The 22004-nt window shown below is 39.8% G+C and overlaps 2 protein-coding genes across 3 annotated transcripts in view; both read right to left on the bottom strand.

Annotated features, from left to right (window-relative positions):
- Positions 1–484: 484 nt before the first annotated feature.
- Positions 485–6743, bottom strand: asf1bb (anti-silencing function 1Bb histone chaperone). The gene is made up of 4 exons (XM_031289237.2): positions 6412–6743; positions 4929–5044; positions 4289–4465; positions 485–1633 (listed from the first exon to the last, which is right to left on the bottom strand). The coding sequence occupies exons 1-4, from the start codon at positions 6518–6520 to the stop codon at positions 1436–1438; spliced, it is 600 nt and encodes a 199-aa protein (XP_031145097.1). The 5' UTR covers positions 6521–6743; the 3' UTR covers positions 485–1435.
- Positions 6744–10106: 3363 nt separating this feature from the next.
- LOC116042788 (complement C3-like) overlaps positions 10107–22004 on the bottom strand; it is a 29289-nt gene continuing 17391 nt past the window's right edge. Inside the window, exons 29-43 of one of the 2 annotated variants that reach the window (XM_031289167.2) lie at positions 21781–21931; positions 21342–21427; positions 20746–20823; positions 18814–18969; positions 18631–18693; positions 18383–18464; positions 18154–18202; positions 17477–17567; positions 17169–17258; positions 16965–17082; positions 16652–16741; positions 16183–16275; positions 15999–16082; positions 15275–15419; positions 14392–14965 (exon numbers count right to left, since the gene is read on the bottom strand). In XM_031289167.2, the coding sequence (XP_031145027.1) occupies positions 14824–14965; positions 15275–15419; positions 15999–16082; positions 16183–16275; positions 16652–16741; positions 16965–17082; positions 17169–17258; positions 17477–17567; positions 18154–18202; positions 18383–18464; positions 18631–18693; positions 18814–18969; positions 20746–20823; positions 21342–21427; positions 21781–21931 (1518 nt within the window). In that variant the 3' untranslated portion in view covers positions 14392–14823. Of the gene's footprint in view, positions 10119–14391; positions 14966–15274; positions 15420–15998; positions 16083–16182; positions 16276–16651; positions 16742–16964; positions 17083–17168; positions 17259–17476; positions 17568–18149; positions 18203–18382; positions 18465–18630; positions 18694–18813; positions 18970–20745; positions 20824–21341; positions 21428–21780; positions 21932–22004 lie in introns of those variants that run through there. The other variant, XM_036000404.1, reaches the window with a different exon arrangement.

Consider the following 22004-nt stretch of genomic DNA (forward strand, 5'->3'; position numbering starts at 1 on the left):
GTACCTCGCAATTGTACTTAAGTAAACAGTTACTTTACACCAGTGGGACAGGCAATGCTACGTATTAATTTTTATGCCAAATATGAATATTCACTTTTTTACATGGCACAGACTGTTGTTTTATTAGCCTGCAGCTATTATAATCGTTCACAGCGTCCTACCAAACAGTGTGCAGACGTGAGAAGCACAAAGAGACCTTCGTCCAACAGATGGATGGACGAAGGAGTTAGTCCCTTCAACTAAGATAAAATGGTTAAGACCAGACAGCCCCCCTCCTTTTTGTGCTGCAGTTGCCTAGCACCATGAGGCTAGAGTGAAAATGGTGGAGTGAGGCTGCTGCATTTTATGAATGAAATTGGAAAAGCCAGAGAGGAGGGGAAAGAGTGGGCAACACACACACGCACACACGCACGCTTCCTCCCTCAATAGTCAAGGTGGAAAGCAGCTGTTTAAGATGTGATGATTATCAGAAAGCAGCACAAGGTCCACAAAACAAACTTTATTAACCCCAATACTGTTGTTACAAATACTGAGACAGACAATATATATAGTAAGTACAAAAAGGAAATATGTCTTCTCATCTTGAAGACAAAATAAGCGCTGGGAAAACATTATTTACAGTAAGCCTAAACCACCAACAATTTGACTGCAATACGGCATCCTTTTCTTATTCGTCTCCTTTACCTACATGTTTTGTGCATAATTACAGATAGACATTTTAGGTAACATTTTAAAGAACATTACCTGCACAGGGGCCTGTTTGAAGAGGTGGGTTTAGTGAGTTATCTGGATAGCTAAGGGTAAAACTTGCAAACACAAGGTTGTACTCGGCACAAGCTATCCAGCTAACAGTAATTAAAGCTACTTCTGGCAACAGGCAACTGGAGACGGCCCATTTTTCAAGCCCAAGATGATTTCCACAGGTACTCCAGATGCTACAAACTTACCTCAGATGAGACAAACCTTCAGAACAACAAAATGCTTTTTTACGGGCAGCTAGTGCTGCATCTATTCTGACATACAGAGCACTGCCTATTGCTTTGATCTGTGCACAAAAGGACAAAATGAACAGCACAGTACGGGTATGGGTACCAAACAGGTCAACGTCAGTGTATGAGCATGACTTGCAAGTATCAGGGCTGTGAGGATATGGCGATCTTAACATCCCTCCCACCCTTATGACTCAACCTTACTCTAGCTCAGGGATACGGTAAAATAAGGCAATGTTGGTTGTGCGGGTCTGTGTTGAAAGAGAGTGCACAAGAGACAAAAACTGTAACAATTCCAGATCCACCCCATTTGTGTATGTTGTATAAAAAAAATGTGTCCCTGCTGCCATATCCCTGCTTCCTGTTAATGTCCATGTCACGTTTGCGATGTGGGTGAGTGTACAGATAAGAAGACCATTTTGTCCATTATCCTAGTCTGATGATTCTTACATGCAGTCCATGGAGTTGTCCGGCATCAGTCCAAGAGGTGGCATCTTTCCTGGTAAACAGGAGGAAGGGAGCATGCCACTAATGTTGGGGGATGGGTCAACGTTCTCGCTGTCCTCCATCTTGTCTGCCGAGCCCTCCCAGTTGATATGAAAGCGGGTGACACGGGGGTTGGAGGCCAAAATATTCCGCAGAAGCTGAGAGAATGAAAGCAAAATTGAGGAAACGTCAGAATTACAGTTTGTGGTTGAAATATCCTGACTTGTAGTCCCAAAATGGGTCAAGTTTCAGAAACACTTTCCTTCATGGAACTAAACAGCGTCTTTTCATCAGACCCTCCGTACCTGGTAAACACCGTGGTCTGTCAAACACAATGCCTCCGGTTTGTGATGCAGGATTTTTACCAAACGAGATCTTGTATTTGTAATATAAAAGTAAGTTAACCTAACGAGTATTGCGAGTACCTGCCTCCAACAGCCAGTTCTATTAACATTCAAACGAAGAATGAAGACAAAGTACATAGACAGGCAACACAAAAAAGGAAATCCATCACACCAGCACTGTTCACCTCACATTTAAAAGAATTCGCATGACACCACAAACCCCTGCTTATAATAGCTAGTAGAGAAGAGAAAGCTTCAAAAATAAAATAAAAATGACAATATATATTTACAGTTCATGTTATACATCTTCATTGGTGCTACTGTTGCCTGTAACTTCAATTGTAAAATTCAATTTCAGAGCACCAGAGGGCAGTGGAAAACAGTGTTTCAATAGACCCTTTCCTGATTAGCATGGCCCGTGTACTGTACAGCATGTTTAAGCTATCTGCAGCTCAAGTAGTGTTGTAAAAAAAATATATATTAAAAAAAAAAGACATGAAACAAGACACCAAGATCTGTTTTGTAATTCAGTCCAATAAGGACAGATTGTTGCGAGCAGGTCCCCTACGACAGAAATCAATGACTGTCATCTCTGAGTGCATGTGCATTTAGGGCTGGGCAATATATCGATATCGTGATATGAGACTAGATATCGTCTTAAATTTTGGATATCGTAATATCGTGATATAAGTGGTATGGGTGGCACGGTTCGTGAAAAAACATCCTAACCGTTTGGTCCACTTGTCTCGGTTCGGATCGTGTGTGCATCGCACGGTTCGACACATGCGCAATGTAGCCTCGTGCCCGTCAGATGCCCGTATGCAACCTCAGACAGTGCGTTCCCCTTTCGCGCGAAAGAAGAGGTGTGGACAAGACACCAACAAAACGTACAGCGAGGGACCGTGCAAAACATTTTAGACCGTCCTGCCAATTTAACATCAATGTACGCTCCATTTTTTCACTCTAAAGTCGCTGAAGGCTGCTGCTGTTTCAATCCTGTCTGCTCTCTGCAGTGGGCGGGGCTGCTCAGTTCCCCCCTTTACTGACACGCGCGCACACACACAAACATACACAAACACACACAGTGGATGCAGGAAAAAACGGACATGAGACGTACAGGACGACCTAAATTGAGGACAGCTACGCTCGTTATTGTAAGTGCAATGATAAGTTAAAGTCCAATAAGTACTTTATCAAACCGTATGAATGTGTGTCTCAGCCCAGGATAGGAAATTAACTAACAATGTAAAGATCAACAAGCCACTGACATATGTTCAAATTTGATTAATTCATAAATTATTATTTTTTGTCTTAAATCCACCAGCCATTTTCATATTATACTAACATTTGCAGCATCCTGAGCCTTTTTGGTAAGGTTACATAGGAAAACTCAGCCCAGAGTAATTTTATTCTCCCCAAAACAAGGTTTCCTTTTTATTTTTAAAGAACTATAAAAAAGAAAATCGCAACTTTTTTATGTTTAACGTATTCTGACTTATTCAAAAGACGGAGCTTTAAGAGTTCCTCTTTTTCGTTTAAAAGGACACCATTTTTTTTAAAAGCTACACTGAAGTTGGCAGTTTGATAAATGCAAGTTATTTCAATTTATATTCTGTAACATTTCAATCTTCGTGTGCTAAAAAGGCACAAAAGTTCCTGTAGATGGCAATACACACTTTTTTTGCCAAATAAATGAAAAGCTTGTTGAAATCATCAATATCTTCCCTCTTGCTGTATCAAAATCTCACCTAGCTTTCCTCAGAGATGGTTCCAATAATGTGCTTAAAGTCAAGTCAAATTCAGTTTGTGCAGGATTACACGATATAACTATTTTTTAATACTGTATCCTACATTGTGGATAATTAAGCTATCATATGCTGAAGTATATTTCTGGAGTGTTAAAGATTAAAAGAAAAAAATAAGAATCGTACAGAACCGAAAACCGTGATACGAACAATGGGTTTTGTGAACCGTGCCACCCCTAATTAAGTGTTGTCTTTTCCTGGTTTTAAAGGCTGCGTTACAGTAAAGTATTGTACTTTTCTGAACTTACCAGACTGTTCTAGTTGTTCTATTATTTGCCTTTTCCCCACTTAGACATTATGTCCACATTACTGATGATAGTTTATCTAAAATCTAAGTGTGAAGATATTTTGTTAAAGCACCAATTGTCAACCCTAGAATATCGCCGCAATATCGATATCAAGGTATTCGGTCAAGAATATCGTGATATCTGGGGCGACATCTAGCTCACCCAGTAAGAGCGTTCGCCCCATGTAGGCTGGGTGCAGGTTCGAATCCAACCTGCTGCCCTTTGCTGCGTGTCATCCCCCATCTCTCTCCCCCTTTCCTGTCTATCCACTGTCACTACATAATAAAGGGAAAAGCCCCCAAAAAAAATAATCTTTAAAGAAAAACAATATCGTGATATCTGATTTTCTCCCTATCGCCGAGCCCTATGTGTGTTACCTGAGTGTAGTCTGGTTTGAGAGGTGGGTTTTCCCGTAGTTCAGGGTCTGTGTATTCATTGTTGACATAGTAACCGATGCGGATAAACTCCTGTCCACGGTAAGTACAGGTTATAAGGACTACAGTCACTCCTACAGCGTCACTCTCTGGAATCAGCCCTGTGTTAGGAGCATCAGCCTGAGGGAAGGAAGGGAAAGGAACACAAAGAAAGAAATCAGATCAAAGTAAACCACAGTAATCCTTTGAAGAAATGTATTGAAGGATAGTCCCTTGAGATGCATCATCTCGTTTTCAAGGGGGTCGAAATCATGCAATTAATGCAGCACCAAGCAAAATGAAGAACCAAACCAGGGAAATCAAATACATTTACCTACATTTCTTAAGATTTTAGTCCTAGTATTCATTGGCTTCTGTGTTCTAGCTGTATGAGATGAAGTGTTCAACGGGAAGAGTATTAAGGGAACTGTCACAGTTCAAGGTGTTTTCACTGTTGATTGTTTTAACGGTTCTTTCCAAAAGACAACTAGTAATCGTGTTAAATAATCATGATTTCAATATTGACCCAAATAATGGTCAGGGTAATATGATTCTTTCCATAATCAAGCAGCCCTAGTAACATGTGTGACTACAGCTTACTCACCTGAAACACAAACATGTGTCTGCCAGCCGGTACCGGGCCAACTAGAACAGAGTCCAAAACCTGGTCGTATTCCTCGCTCTCAGCTGATCCCACATAGATGATCTTCCACTCTAGATCTGCCATCACACAGAGTGTAGTGTGTTCAGTTAGGGGTCGGTTTCAGGAGAGAAAGAGTCTGATCGGTGCATTCCTAAAATATCTAGCCAGGCAAAATGGTTCCGTATCATATCTGCTGCTGAGACTTCTGCTACCAAACACGATACAAATGTGATGAATTAAATTTGGGGTGCTAACATAATTGAAAACTTCAGTGTGGATTAATGTATAGTTTTTTTGAAGCCGATATTGATACTCTCCATTTCACCACCCATACTGGTTGATTACAAAGCAAAAACACATTTGTTCAAATGCAAGTACAAAACGGCTTATTTTTTAATTGTTCGACTAAAATGTGAGAAATACAAGCACATGCCACTTGTTTTAGGTATTGTGTTGTAATTTCATGTTATATGAAGTGGCATAACCTCAAAAAAATAGATTATAAAAATTCCAGTTCCACTGACGGCCAAATAACAGTTAAAAACAATAATGGACTGATATTGCTTGATACTGACAGCAGGCACTGTGTTAATGTCACCACAGGTTAACTGAATGTATGCATTGACAGTATACATGCTATTGCTTCCCTGTTGCATTCTAAGATACAAAATAGTAAATAGTTTCGGTATGCATTGGTTGCCTTTGTTCGCGGTAGATGCTAGAATGTTGATACCGAACGTAACAGGAATGACAACACGCAGACGTCAACACAGACGGTTATTTGAACCCAGCTACAACGCAACGCTGTAGTTAATAAGCCTACATATGAGGCTAATTGCAGCAATAATCTACTTTATAATTCATTATACATGAAGACGTTTTGAAGAAGCAACGAAATGTAACCCTAACCAAACCCTGTCTTTTAACCTAGCTAACCCTCCATAGCTAGCTGCTAACATTAGCTAGTGTTCACGCTTGCGCAGTATACCAGTTACGTTCTGCATCAACATTCTAGCATCTACCGCCGTTCGCGGCAAATCGTGGCACCGGTCTGTTGCTACAGTAACAAAACGTAATCAACTAATCAGCTTCTCGGAAAAAAAAACTCCGAAGAACGTCAACGAACCAATCACTGCAGGCAGGAGGCGGGGCGTTGAGCACAAACGCGCCAGCGCCAATTTTCAACAACTTGTCAAACGAAATATCACTAACCAGCCCCAATGACCGCTAATATTGGTATATCGTCGAACAACACACCGTTAAATAACTTATGACTCACCCCATCTACCTGCAATGTATAAGTTACCACTTAAGCAGAATGCGCCCAGAGAGGTAGCTAGCTAGCTAACTAGCTAGTAACGTTAAAGTTACTCACTAGCTAACATATCAGAAAGAGTATGTTAACTGGCATTAACGTTACGCGTTAACTGAAAACAATACCCACCTTCCGGTAAATCCTCCATGCATTCAAACGTTATTTCAAACTGAAATGGATTTCCAAATGAGCTCGGGTTGTCCAGAACAGCAACGTTTAAGACTTGTACCTTGGCCATAGCGTTCTCTTCTGAGGCACCTCGACCCGAAAACTATATAACGTTAGCTGAACAAAAGTTGAGAACAAAGTATAACGATTCACTCGGCACTTTGCCACTTTGTATCCCGGGTTGCCTGTCTTTTAGAATGTCCGTTAAAGTTTGATTTGTTTCTTCTCCGATAACACCAACATGAACCGCCAGCGACTGGGCTAAAGGAAGTACGTCACTTTCTTCTTCTTCGCTGTCTTCTTCTTCTTCTTCTTCTTCTTCTTCTTCTTCTTCTTTGGGATTTTACGGCAGCCGGCATCCAAAAAGTTGCATTGCTGCCATCTATGGAACTAGCACCGCAGTGCATTATATCCTGTTATACAGTCCAGTGGCTATTAAAAATTTAAACAAACAACGTTTTCCCCTCCCACTTGATCCTACTTCTAAAATACTCTTCAGAGATACTTCTTCCAAACCAATTTCTCGCAATTCTCTGAGTAGATCTAGTCTTTGTCGGTCATAATTTCGACAAGAAATCAAAACATGATGCACTGTCTCAGGTTCCTGACATGAACACAAACCACTCTGATGTTTACCTAAAATAAATAAAGTGCTGTTCAGCAATGTGTGACCAATCCTCATTCTAGAAATAATAACCTCTTCCATATGTCTACCTTCCCCTCTTTTACAAACATTAACTGAGTCAGTTACTTTCCTAGAAATTGAGAATAGATGCCTTCCTTTGTTGTCTTGCTCCCAGAGCTGTTGCCATTTTAAAATTGTTCCCTGCCACACAATGCTTTTACCCTCCGCCTTAGATAGACTAATGTTGACATCTACGATTTCCTTTTCAGCAGCTTCCTTGGCCAACTTATCAACCCTTTCATTTGATGCAATACCAACATGAGCTGGGACCCAAATGAATGATATTTCTACCCCTCTAATTTTCACATCTCGAATTGCCAGAAGAATATCATACACAAGGTCTTGTCGACTCTTTGATGACCCTTTCCCAATACTATTGATAGCTGACACAGAGTCACTACATATCAATACTTTCTGGTTCTGAATCTGCTCAGTCCATTGTACTGCCATCAGGATTGCATATAACTCCACTGTGAACACACTTAGGAAATTTGAGGTTCTCTTACTTGCTTGGGCATTCCACCTCTGAACAACAAAAGCTGCTCCTGTAGCACCTGTTTCTTGATCCTTTGAACCATCAGTAAACATTAATAAGTGTTCCTGATACCTTCCTATTATATGACACTGGAATTCACGCACTAAATCTGTTTCAGGATTTTCTAACTTAATCCCAAGTATGTCTAAATCAGTCTTTGGGACCTCCAATTGCCATAAAGGAACTGATGGCCACAGCACTCCAGGACAAAAGTCCTTATCATGAATAGACATTTCCTGTGCCACTGTCTCCCCTGTCCATCCAAAACTTGAAATTCTTGCCACCTCTCTCTCCCAACTTCTCTGAATTGTTACTTTAACTGGGTGATCACACCTTTGACCCATCAAGTTGACCCAATAGTTAGCCTGAAGTTGCTTTCTCCGCAACCAGAGTGGCATTTCTCCTGTTTCTACCTGCAAAGAACACACTGGAGAAGATCGCACAGCTCCTGTACATATTCTCAGTGCCTTAGCTTGGACTATATCTAATCCAGCTAAGACTGACTTGGCTGCAGATCCATAAACCAAACACCCATATTCAATTCTTGCTCTAATTAAATATACATAAATTTGCTTCAAAGAAGCTACATCTGCTCCCCATTCCGTTCCAGCAAGACATCTCATTAAATTCAATACCCTTTTACATTTGTCTATTATTTTTGAAACATGATCCCTCCATGTAAGTCCTGTATCAAAATACACACCCAGAAATTTAAAACTTTTAACCCTTTCCAAAGTCCTACCATACAACTCTAGTTTTATACTTTCATCTATTTTCTTCCTCGTAAAAAACATAGACTTAGTCTTCTCAATAGAGAATCTAAACCCCCATTTCCTTCCCCAGTCCTCCACTAGGGTTAAAGCTTCCTGTACCTTCTTCAGAGTATACTTAACATTCTTCCCCCTTTTCCATAGGCTACCATCATCTGCAAATAATGACCTTCCAATTCCTGACTGAACATTAGAAAAAACATCATTAATCATTATGTTGAACAGTAATGGACTAATAACACTACCTTGAGGTGTCCCATTTTCTACCAAACACCTTCTAGATGTTTCTGTCCCTATTTTCACCTGAATACTTCTATTATTTAAAAAGTCCATTACCCAGTTAAACATATTTCCCCCAATTCCTAGCAAATGCATCTTGATTAAAAGACCCTCTACCCATAACATATCATATGCTTTTTCCACGTCTAAAAATACTGCCACAACAGTCTCTTTCTTTATCTGTGCTTTTCTTATTTCATCCTCAAAACATATGATTGAATCAATAGTACTCCTTCCCTTTCTAAAACCACTCTGACAACTAGCCATCAACCCCCTTTCTTCAATAAAGTGCATCAGCCTTCCATTCACCAACCTTTCCATTAACTTACCTAAGTGAGAAGTTAGAGCTATTGGCCTATAATTCGCTGGATTACTAGCATCTTTTCCCAGTTTTCTTATTGGAACAATAACTGCTTCCTTCCAACCTACAGGAATCTTTCCTTCCTCCCAAACTTTATTAAACACATTTAAAACCTTCTGAATCCCCGTATCACTTAAATGTCTTAACATACTATAACAGATTTCATCTTTACCAGGAGCCGAATTCCTACACTTATCCAATGCATTTCTTAACTCTCTCAGGGTAAAAGGAACATTATATTTATCTTCTAATTTTTCTTTCTTTCGAATAACCTCAGCATATATACTCCTTGTTTCTTCCCTACTCCTTCTTTCTTCTTCTGAAAGATTACTGGAACTATGTACCTTACTCAATGTGTTCACCATCATTTCTGCTTTCTCTAGGTTTGATACAGCCAACTGTCCTCCATCTGAAAGAATTGGATAATTCCACTCTCTTCTAATACCTTCCATTTTCTTGATCATTCCCCATACATCATTTATATTAATAGCACTTCCAATTGAGCTACAATAATTCCTCCAGTATGTTCTTTTCCTTTGCCTTATACTCCTTCTCACTACTGCCTGTGCTTGCTTATATTCAATCAAATGTTGAAAGTTATGGGTTCTTTTTAATCTTCTAAAAGCTCTGTTCCTTTCCCTAACTACCTCTTCACATTCAACACTCCACCATGGAACCGCTTTTCTTACTAGTTTTCCTGAACTTCTTGGTATTGCATCCATAGCAGCCATATAAATACTCTGTCGCAACTCAAGTTCATTTATTTCAACATCATTTGTTTCTTGGACTGAACTACTATACAAATCACTTATTTCCATAAATCTCTTCCAGTCTGCCTTTTTGAAAACCCACCTTCCATGACTATCTTCTGTGCTCACCTTTACAACAACATTCAGTTTACATATAATTGGGTAATGATCACTTCCAATAGTGCTTTCTCCATGCACTTCCCACTCACACTTTGGAGCCATTCTACTAGACAAAAATGTGAGGTCTAATACTGACTCTTTACCAGTTCTAATATCAATCCTAGTCCTTCTACCATCATTCAAACAAACTAAGTCCCTATCATTCATTACTTCCTCAATCACCTGTCCATTGTTGTCTGTCTTTTCCCCTCCCCACAGTGTATTGTGTGCATTAAAATCTCCACACCATAAAACATTATCTCTATCCTGGCCTTCTATTTCCTCTAATTTATTTAATTCTAACTGTTTACAAGGATTATAATAATTTATTATTACTATTTTCTTTCTATCTGCCCATACTTCCACTACCACATATTCTTGTTCCTTCCCTGTACCTAACACCCTGTAGGGTACACCTTTCCTTAAAAAGGTAGCACAACCCCCACCACTTCCTTGCTCTCTATCTCGTCTGATGACAATATAGTTAGATAACACAAAATCAAATCTAGGTTTTAACCATGTTTCCTGAATACACATTACATCAGGTTTTACACTCCTACTATCTATAAACTGTTTAAAATCTTGACCATTTGCCAACAGACTCCTTGCATTCCATTGGAAAATGATCATAATAAATAAGATCATCCTTTACCGACGTCCTGACTGGAGTGTACAGCAAGACAGTCTCTTATTTCTTCCCATTTTAAGTCTCGCATGCCCAAATGCTGAACTGCTGCCTTTGCAATGATTTGAATCCTTTCAGTTTTAGATTTAACCTCAGCTGTTGCATTAATTACCCCTGCAATAAAGATAACCAAGTTCCTCTTCTCTCCCCACTCCTTTTTCCCCTTCTCTTTCTCTCTTACATGTGCTTGTTGCTGTGTCCATGCATTCCCTGCTGCTATTTCCTGTCTAACATTTCCTTCATTAACCCTCTTTGTTTGCTCCACTCTTTTAACTGCTTCTGTATAAGGAACTCTATCCTTCCTTTTCACATTCTGAATCTCATTCTCCCTTCTCATTGCGTCACACCCCCAGTAGGCCGCACTGTGACTCCCTCCACAATTACAGCATTTAGGTCTTACACCCTCTCCACATTCCCCATAATCATGTTCTCCACCACATTTAGCACATCTTTTAATCCCTTTGCACGCCTTAGCTACATGACCAAACTTCTGACACCTATAGCATCTCATTGGCTTATGAGTGAACTCTCTTACCCTGTATCTCATATATCCAAAATATAGTTCTGCAGGCAACTCTTTTGTGCTGAACTGAATCAAAACTGACTCGGTTTCTTTTTTCTCAACCCCCTTGGTCAAACGCTTTGCACTCTGAACAGCATCACATTTTTCTTTTACATTTCTAACCAGCTCCTTCATCTCAACTGCTAAAGGAATACCATAAATCACTCCTTTACTTCCTTGTTCACCCACTTTCACCACCTTCACCACCACTGTTTTCCCAACATCTTGCAGTTTTAAAGCTCTTTCAAGCTGCTCTTCAGAGCTACATCCAATCAATAGATTGCCATCATTGAGAATCCTAGCATATTTAACCTCGCCAACCTGATTTTTAATTATTTTCGTCAATTTTAATGGATCCAAACTCTTCACTCCTGGTTCTTTGAACCTCACAACGACATTCCATTTCTCCTCACTCTCTTTAACTCCTCTAACCCGCTTTGCTTTATTTATCCTCCTTATCTGCCAGTTCCCATCTTCTGGATCCAACTCATCCATGCTACAACAACTATCGTCCGGATTACCAGCCATGATAGAGAATATATGCAATTGTATCGTATACCGGACCTATACAGGCCATCGGCCGATACTCCCGCAAAATACTCTCTCCACTTAGTCTAACCTACTTCTAACAATCCTTCTGAAATAAAGTTATTTGTAGAAAATAAAGCAAAACAAACAAAACACACACAACAACACCACAAACTTTCTCACACAAAAGCTCAACCGCGTGTCCTTCTCCTCGAACAGCTCCCGAGCAGCCGCTGTCTTGATTGTTAGGCAGGATGCGACTAAAAATCGTTGTGCACTGCTGCCCCCAATGTTTATTTGTTATATAAAATAAAAATGAAAGAAAAGTCCAAAATAATGAACCCACAAGACAAAAAATGGAGACGGTTAAGAAAACATCCTCGTGGTTTTAATATTGCTTTTGTCCAGTAATGTTTAAAGAGAAACCATCGTTAGCCATAGCCCCATTGTACCTCTCATGCAATTCTCATATAGGCTACTATTTCATTCTAGTTACAGAGGTACGGATCCGTTTTTCTGAAAACCCAGTGATTTCTAAAAAAACTATTTTCAGTATCCTCCGGGACTCTCCTAAAATTCTGGATAAAAATTCAGTTTGCTGCACAACACAAAAAAATAGTGTCCCATCTATAAATTGCAGGAACGTCTGTCTGTCTGTCTGTCTGTGTGTGTGTGTGTGTGTGTGTGTGTGTGTGTGTGTGTTATGCGCATATCTCTCGAACCGTTAGTCAGCCTTTGACTCTTTTCCTGCTATTACTATTGCTATCCAGACTCACCTTGGGTCGGGTTAATTAAGTCTACTGCTAATGCCGCGTTCTATTTACCTCGCAACTCGTTTTTTACAAGGTCAAAGTCGTAAACACGCCCCCTGACCTCGTATTTACGAGCTCAGAACTCGTACAACCTTGCAGTAGCCCGAGTTCAAAATCCAACATGGCTGCCCCCTGTATCAACAGTTGTGAAAGCTGCAGTAACATAAAGTTATAAGCACTTCTGTCTCTAAATCAGTCGTTCACACGGGCATGTTCAACGTCTATCTGTGGAAATGTTGCATGTTTGCATGCACAAAAAACGGCGTAATGCGTTGTTATCAACTGGTATTGCTAACAATAGCTAACCAGGCTAGAGCTAATGAAAATAATGAAAATCCGACTTTTAAATAGAACGCATTCAGAGTGATAGAGAAATGCTCTGAACGCATTCAACTCGGGTATGACGTCATTCCCAGTTGCGGCTTCCGAATTCCGAGGTAAATAAAACGCGGCATAACACAACATACATCACTAATAACATTAACATCGCCAAAATACCTCTGCGACTCAAATCTTTACTTCACCGTTAACCGTCAAGCCACTAAACATGCACGGAAATTAACACCTGCTGAAGTGTGAAATTGGTTAACGATCATATGACACACACCTCTCTCTCACTCACTCACTCACACACACACTCTCACACACACACACACACACACACACACACACACACACACACACACACACACACACACACACACACACACACACACACACACACACACACACACACACACGGGTGTTGATGAACGCAGATATGTGCTGATTAGCTCTCATAACGGGCCAGGTGGGTAGCGCACTGCCATGAGTCCATGACGCTAATGTCTGAATACTCCACATTGTCATTGTGATATTTTGTGATTACATTCTGAATCTGCCCCGTTCTCTGTCAGGTAAATACAGTTAGTACAATGTCTTCCTTTGATGTAGACGTAGCCTACACTGTAAGTCAGTAGTAGGCTATACAGTGGAGTTGCATATTTAGTGGTTTGGGGTCCTTCTGTAAGTAATTTTGGGGTACAATTTGGTTTTGAAGAATTCTACAAGCAGCAATACCACAGGCCAAGCAATCGGCCGTTCCAAACAGGCACATTCTCAACGGGCTCTGTACTAGTCTCTCAAAATGCCGTTTCCCTAAAGATGATTGCCAGAAATTCTGTTTTGTAACCTGATTTGCAACCCTCAGTTCTCTCTTTGTCAAATATTACAAGATTTTGGTCCTAATTCCATTATACTTCATTATCTACTGATGCTTGGAAAATACAGTCTACACAAACAACAATAATACATAATAAATACAATAAGATGGATTTTTTTTAATCAACTTTAGTCTTTCACGTAGGCTAGTTGTCTTTTTTAGCTTATTCATTTGCAATTACTGTCTTCCACAATTTGGATTCCTTTATTTTACATTTTATTGTGTTATATTTTATCTGTATATTTCAACTTGCACTATTTTTTATGTTAGATTATTATTTTGTTTTTATTTTCTACTTGAGATTTATTTTTCATACATATTTAAAGCAACACTAAAGCACTTTTCCCGCTTCGGTCTCCCTACAGGTTGGAAGCGGAATTGTCCATTACATTACATTATGCAAGTTTGCCAGATCAGGTAGCGGATCTGTACTTCGAATGAGACATAATGAGACATTACGACAGCGGTAATGGACAATTCCGCTTCCAACCTGTAGGGGGACCGAAGCAGGAAAAGTGCTTTAGTGTTGCTTTAAAGAACAGTTGGAGGGAGCCTGAGACTCAAGATTTACATTGACAACAACTGCTTCTGCTTCTGATAATAAATAACTTGAAACTTGTCTTAAAATCCTTTAATAGCTCAGCAATGCACCGGGACAAATGTTGTTAGTTGGGACTTTGGAAAAACATGAATTTAGCAACTGATATGTCAGCCATCAGGAGCCACAGATGTGAACCTCATGGTGGCACAAAATAAACAAATCGGGGTTTCACTAAAGTCCTTAACATACATCCTCTTGGAACCATGCATGTGTGTATAAATGTTGTGTACAAGTAAAAGTCATGCATTGGAAATGTTACTTAAGTAAAATTATGTAAGTATCATCAGGATAATGTACTTAAAGTATTAAAAGTAAAAGTACTCAATGCAGAAAAATCCTCACATTTTAGAAACGGGAAACGATCAAAACAGTTGTTTCAATCAACTAAGTGTTTAATCGGCTTATCACAGCACTGTGCTTACTGTGATAAATGTCCTTCTGTATCACTACTGCTGACATCCATGTTGTGTGTACTGTTGGACCATTTCCAACATGCCAGCACAGATAGGATCGTATTCAGCAGTTTCACACTCTTCATCTGTGGGCCAGTACTCAATCCAGGTTCTTTCAGCGAGCGCGTACTGATACCTGAGGAGAGCAAATTAAAAAACACAATAGGTCTTCATGGAACCAGCTTCTTTAACATGTTGGAATGAATCAAAAAGGGATGACCAAAATAATCATGGCAATTACAATTTTTTGTTTCTCCCTCACAAAAAAAAAAAAAAAAAAATGAATGACAAACAATACCACATAAATTAACAAGGCAGACAAGCTTGATTTGCATGCAAGTAAGTGATTTTGCTGCAGAAAGCAGGGACGGTTAACATCTTTAAATGTTGACAATATTACGAGAGGAACGAAGACATCAGACATACACAGACACAACAAACTTACGATTGACTGTGTGCGTCTCTGTAAATATCTTTGGATGCGCCCATGATAAGGTAGGTTTTGCCTGTTCTCAGATCTAAAGCAGCTCTGCAGTGCCGAAAACTGAGGAATGTGCGCAGTTTACCCATAGGACCCACATCATTACTTCCTGTAATTAAAATATAGGAGAACGGAGAGAACATACTTAACGGAAAACTATGGTTTATTACAATATAGGTTGTATTTTTATAACTCCAACCATCCTTTCTATCAGTTATGATAACATTGGATAAGCTGTGTTTTATGAACACGTTGGACTTTGTTGCAAGAAACACGAGCAGTCAGATGATCAAACATGTTGTGAGCAGACCTCCAGGTTAGCCAAAGTTAATTGGAAGAGAAAATAAAGGCAACAGTAAAATTACCCAGTTTACAGTTACTGGTTGAACTTTGACTCCTTGCTCTATTGGACCTATTTTTCAGCACTGCCACTGTGTTCTGAGATCTCAGCAATTACACTCATAACTCATAGAGGTAATGGCTACAGAAACATTAGTTTTGCATTTGAATTCTCCCAGTATAATCATGGCTGGAAGCAGCTTTGGGGGAAAGCCAAAGTGCCCTTAAAATTCAGAAGGGGAAAGAACTGTGGCATCTCACCATTGAGGTACTTCAAGGGAAGCATCTGGGGAAAGCTAATGTTTAGGCAGTTCAAACTGTTTAAGATTCAAATAAAAGAAATACCAACCTTCTTTGATGACTTCCAGTACCTGCACTGTGTAAATGTCAGTGGACAAGCCGTCTGTAAAATCTTCCACTCTCACTTTGTACACTGAGGACAGACCACGTTTCAGATTGTTAGCTCACTTGCTTATCTATTCTCTCAATTTCTCACTCACACACAAAAACAAACAACAAACACACTCTCTTACCAAAATCTATTTTACTGTTCACTTCAGTCTCACAGGCCTTAGCTGTGCGCTGATCATTGCTGACATTGCCCTTCTTCTGCATACTGCAGTTCTCTGGAAACATACAAGGGCACAAAGTAAATACACAACTGATAGCCAGATTACATCAGCACGTGTGTGGATGTATTGATGTATCTAAGTCACAATTTTAAGCATGTTAGTGAGTTATTCTTACTGCTCTGATCCTACAGGATCCTGCAAGTGCTTGTTGCCTTTGACAGGAAATTCTGATAACATTACAATTATGTATGCTACATGACCATCTCCTTCACCAGATCTTAAAACAAGCAAACAATCACAGTCAAGTGCAACCCCCAAATCAGTGATCAATATATAGCTATCTCCTTCTGCTAGAAGTGTTCAAACAAGGGTTTCAGATGTAACAAATGTATGCCTAGCTTAGATCTTCAGTTAGACATCATTCTGTTACCTTCTGCACATTTGCATTCATCATTTTTACAGAGCCGCAGTAGCTGCCCACCTCTCCTCTCTGGATGGTAGAATTTCACACAATGTGTTTCTGCAATGGGAAAGAAAGATGTGCTAATTGCAGGATTGTTGCACATTTGAAAATGTACGTTGTATATCTGGAGAATGTAAAAACGCATCCTTATCCACCCTGCCATATTCATTGAAATCTATTGGCAGCAAATAATAATGCTTTAAGCTCAAAAGTAGTACATGTATGGTTGGTGTGTCAGAGACAAAGGCAGCACTTGTTTCTGGTTGTCTTTGAGACTCACGGTTACTGGACTGATGGTTGCTGTATTCATAGACAGACACAGCAGCTGGTTGTAAGACTCCCACTTTCAGCTTCTGATGGATCCTAAAAGTGATCTCCTCTGGTCGTGTGTGAGAAACCTGTGGACAAAGGTGAGATAGAGATACATAAACAAAGAACAAGGCAGTTAGAAAAAGTACAGAGGTAGGAAACAGTGATGTCTTACCTTATCCAGGTAGATGATGAGTGAGCTTCTTTCTGACTGGGAGGGGTTCACTATATATTTTGAAATGGTTCGGGCACGTCCTTTGGATAACTACAAACACACACACACACACACACACACACACACACACACACAAACAAACAAACAAACAAACAAACAAACAAACACACAAACACACACACACACACCCACACACACACACACACACACACACACACACACACACACACACACAGAGACAAAGGTCACTGCATGCGGTGTGTGTGTGTGTGTGTGTGTGTGTGTGTGTGTGTGTGTGTGTGTCTTACTAAGCTCAGGTCATCTGTGTTCGCAGTGAAGCCAGTTAGCAAGCCAATATCCAAGATTGACATGGATGCATTGCGCTCCCTGTTCTTGTTTCTGTACAGATAATGGACAGAATAATTAAAATAAGGAAGGAATTAGTAATAAAAAACCTTCATCAAATATTACAAGACATAACTGCTCTAAAGCTACATTTATTAGCTACAAAACAATCTTTTTTGAGGAAATTGACCTTGTGGTGAGACTTTTGTCAACTGCTGTTTCCACAGTCAAGAATTAACTTTAAATCTAGACTAGAACTCCTTAAAGTGCTCAGAAAAATGGAAATTAAAAATGATAACTGGGCACACTCAATCTGCTGAGGGAGATTGGGTGATACAATCAAAAGCTCCCGGCCAGCTACCAAATGGTTTGTTACTTATGTATATGTTCAAATATGTATAAATTAGGTTTAAACTCAATCACACTTTTGTTAAAAATAAGTGTCCATAATATCTGCAACATTACTTGTCTATTTTTTAATGACAAGTTAGATAAATAGAAAGAGCAAAAATTAAATCATGTACATGGGGAAATTAAAAACAATGGCAACACTGAAAAGGGAATAACAGAAATGCATTAAAAATCAGAAAAACATATGTACTAATGTAATGTTTATTTGCAATTTCTTCAATTTACTTACAAAACCTCTATTTTCAGCTTGTATATTTTCTCATCCTCATCCATTTTCTCTGGTGGAAGAAAAGATTAGATCAGCATGAATCTTTTCCAATAAAAAAAAAAAAATGGTAAAAGGATAAACAGACAGATATCAATACAAAATAGACAAATAAAAGCAGACAAAGAAATACAAAATTACAACAAATAAAGCCAAATAGATAAACAGGAAGAGACAGAGGGCACCACATTACCTGGGAAGAGTTGCACTGACAAGTTAAACCTCTGACAGTCACTCTCCTTTTCTGTAGGCAGAGCGTAATACAGCGACACCATCTGTCACATAGACATTGCGTGCATTGTGATAAGCCAATAGGCATCCGTCTTAATAGTATTGTCCTCACAAGGTTAATAAATGTTGTAAATTTATTCTCATCTGATATTCAAAAAGGAAACATCAATAATCATGAAACTCAGGACTAAAATATTAAATTTTACTTACTGTCAGCGTTGCTTCTCCTGTGCCCGTGGCAGTCACTTTCACATTCCGGTTTATGTCTTTTATCTGTGGGATTTAAAGATGCCAACACACACCCACACAGTCAGGGATCAGCAGTAGAAACATACAGAAAACAAAAGGAATGATGATATTAATGAGCCACTGTGAGTTTGTTAGTCTTCTCACTTTAGATGTTCTGGTGGCGTAGAGGTTATCATTGTTGAAGTTGTACTTGTCAGGCTTTGACCTGCCCGGCAAAAAGATGTCCACATTCAGATCATACTCTGGTTCTTTAGCACTAGTCCAGTACTCCGCTATAGCCTGGTACACTATTATAGTAGCCTAGAGAGAAAAAGATTGAGGGGGAAAAATAAAAATAAATTGATCAATGGTTTGGGCCCAGACTACCTGAAAAACACAAGAAGTCCTCCAAATAATACCACCATATAGGTTGCTTATTCCTACCCTCTAATACGACCCATAGGAGAGTTTCATAAATTAGCACCACTAGCGGTGGCAGGAAATACGACCCACAGGAGCGTTTTCCGTCCTCATATCTAAACCAGAAAACGTTGTGAACGTCGCAGTTTAGTTAGATTTAGGCACAATAATACTTAGTTAAGTTTAGAAAAAGATCGTGGTTTGGGTTTGGGAGGGATTTTTGCAGTTCTTAGAACTAAACGTTCCTAGAACACTTTTTTCGTTGTGTTCCGACAGGAAAAAATTGGGGATTTTTATGTTCCTCTGGCCTCAGTAGCGTACTTTTTTAGCTCCTACTTCAGAGCAGGGTCTTTTCCCTTTTCCCTTTTCCTAGGTGTACTTGATTGATCGAACTTATAAGTCACGCCCACTGCCAACTCGGAACTTGCAGACAGAGCAACAACCAACAACGGGACATTTTTAACAATTTTCACCATCTTATTCATCATTAAATTCACTTCTGACAACGTTTTAGGCAAGAAATTAACTGTTTAGATTTCGAATATAGGCAGTCTTGCGCAAATTGATGCCGAATTGACAATTTGCTTCAAAGTTTTCGGAGTTGAGAACCTCCATCAAATGAGGCGACAGCCAGCAAGCGCCTGCCCCGGCCTCTAGCTCGTCGCTCGGCCAGTCTTGCTTAGACACCTCGCTGTAAGCTAGAGGTCTCTCAGACCGCTCTCGTAAATAAGAGGCTTTTATTTCGCCGTTGACGGTTCGTTTGTTTAAATATCACAACACATGTCCATCATAAGATTAACGGGAACCTGTGGTTAACTGTCTTTACGGAGTTAAACTCCACAAGCGTGTCCTGCGGCTCGCCGGCCGTCTCTCTCACACTCTCTCACACACACACACACACACACACACACACACACATGTCCACAGCGCAGCAGGCAGAGGTGGGGTCTGTAAAGCCCCGTCGGTGTTGAGCAAAACATTACGTGAATTACTACGAGAATGGACGAAATGCGGAACTCGGAAAAGTGGACTGATGCGGAGGTGCAGGCACTGCTGGCCATGTACGGCCTCCTCCATGCTGCTTTGTTGTTGTTGTATGTGGCGCTAAATTCTAGTGACGATGCTATAAAGACCGTTGCCGTGCTTGCGTGACTCCCTTATCCCTCCTACCAGTCCCTATGGCCACTTGGCCAGTGGGAATGCAAACAAGCATGCAAATGCAAAAAAGATTTTGGGGGAGAGTAGTTCTTACAACTGCTTAGAAGTGTACTTTTCCTCTAAAAAGTACAAGTACTATCCGGTCGGAAAGCACCTACTTATGCACGTGTCGCAGAATGTGACGTAGTTCTGTTTGTTCCGTAAACTTAAAAAACTCCTTTGTTTGAAAGTCCTGTTTGTTTGACCCATCCACCACTCCAACCACCCTCCTATGCGAAGTTTGGCGCTCCTATACTTTGTCACCTTACTTCCCGCTTTGCTCCTGTCATAATTACTACAGCACTAGCGGGCGCTGCCACTATAAATGTAAATACGGGGCGTAATTGCTGCTTGAACAAATAACTTGTGGGGTCTTTTTTCGTGGGGGACAGTCTCAAAAAGTGAGTGAAGCAGTGATAAAAAAGAGCTAGAGAAGCATAATGTATGGATATACTGAGAGGATAAAAAGGTCTGTGTTACCTGAGTTGATCCATAGCCTCCGCCCACTCTTCGCTGTTTGTTGAACCATCTCACTACAGGTCTGGCTTCTTTAAAGGCCTTTATTAACATAGGGAAAGGGTTGGAAACTCTGTGTTTAACTGTGCATAGGAGTTTTTAGTAGTTTTAGTTTTTTAATTGTCATTGTGAAAATAGAGACATTCTTTTTTACAGCTGTTATATAACAGAAATATAATTTTCATCATTTATGGTTTTATATTACTCCATGCCAATTTCCAAAGCATACCTTAGATTTCTGGATATGTTTTTCCTATTTTGGCATAATCAAATTTGCCTTATACAAGCAATACACAACAAAAAACATCATGTCTGCTTTATCCAAAATAGAAATGATTTTCTCTGTGATGGATTACTTTACTCAAACAAGTTGTGAGCCTCTGCAATTGGATTTCCACTCTAAACTAACTAACTAAAATGGTCAGCAGCAGTACTAAAAGGCCAGAGGCGTTGCAGTCAGAAACAGGTCTTCACTAAACTTTTATGCTTTACTCTACTGAATGTTTTTATAGCATGACATGCCCGTGACACACAGATACAGATAAGTGGGATATGCTCACCTTGGCTTTGACCAGAGCGAGGAGAGCGTAAGCTGTGGCCTCCAGTGTGTAAACACGTCCCATAGGTGTCGGCCAGTGGGACAACTCTGAGGAAAACACAGACAAATGCAAATGCATTACTATGTACTTGTGACAAGCCAATATATGTACTACAGTGGACAAACTATGTAAGGGCATGACTGTTTCTATAATACATCACAAATATCTTAGGCATTTCTGCAGCCTCGTTTTTTTTATTATCTAACTAAACATCAATAATGATGTATGAAACCAATCTCTGATTAGCTTAAATTGACATGACTATCAGTTTGGCTCTAGTATACATTTTTGTATACATAGTTGTTATGCTGCATCAATATGCAATGGTCTTATTTTACTTTAACATTCATATTCATCTACACTCTTTCTGAATGTGTATGTGAATATCGTATGAAGAAACCTGGGGAAGCAAACTTGAAGAGTATCTCCTGGTTCAGTTTGTTTTCATTGGCCAGGGCATATGATGCCATGGCAACAGCATATGGGTTGATTAGGCTGGGAAGACGCTTTTCCAGATAGGCCGCTGCTTTGTCTATACTGCCTTGCAGACTCTGGACAAAAGGAAAAGATGAAGGAATAAGAAAGGAGAATAATAGGAGAACAGATAGATAAGGTAACAGGCAG

Source organism: Sander lucioperca, chromosome 4 (genome assembly GCF_008315115.2).
Source record: "Sander lucioperca isolate FBNREF2018 chromosome 4, SLUC_FBN_1.2, whole genome shotgun sequence".
Lineage (NCBI taxonomy): Eukaryota > Metazoa > Chordata > Actinopteri > Perciformes > Percidae > Sander > Sander lucioperca.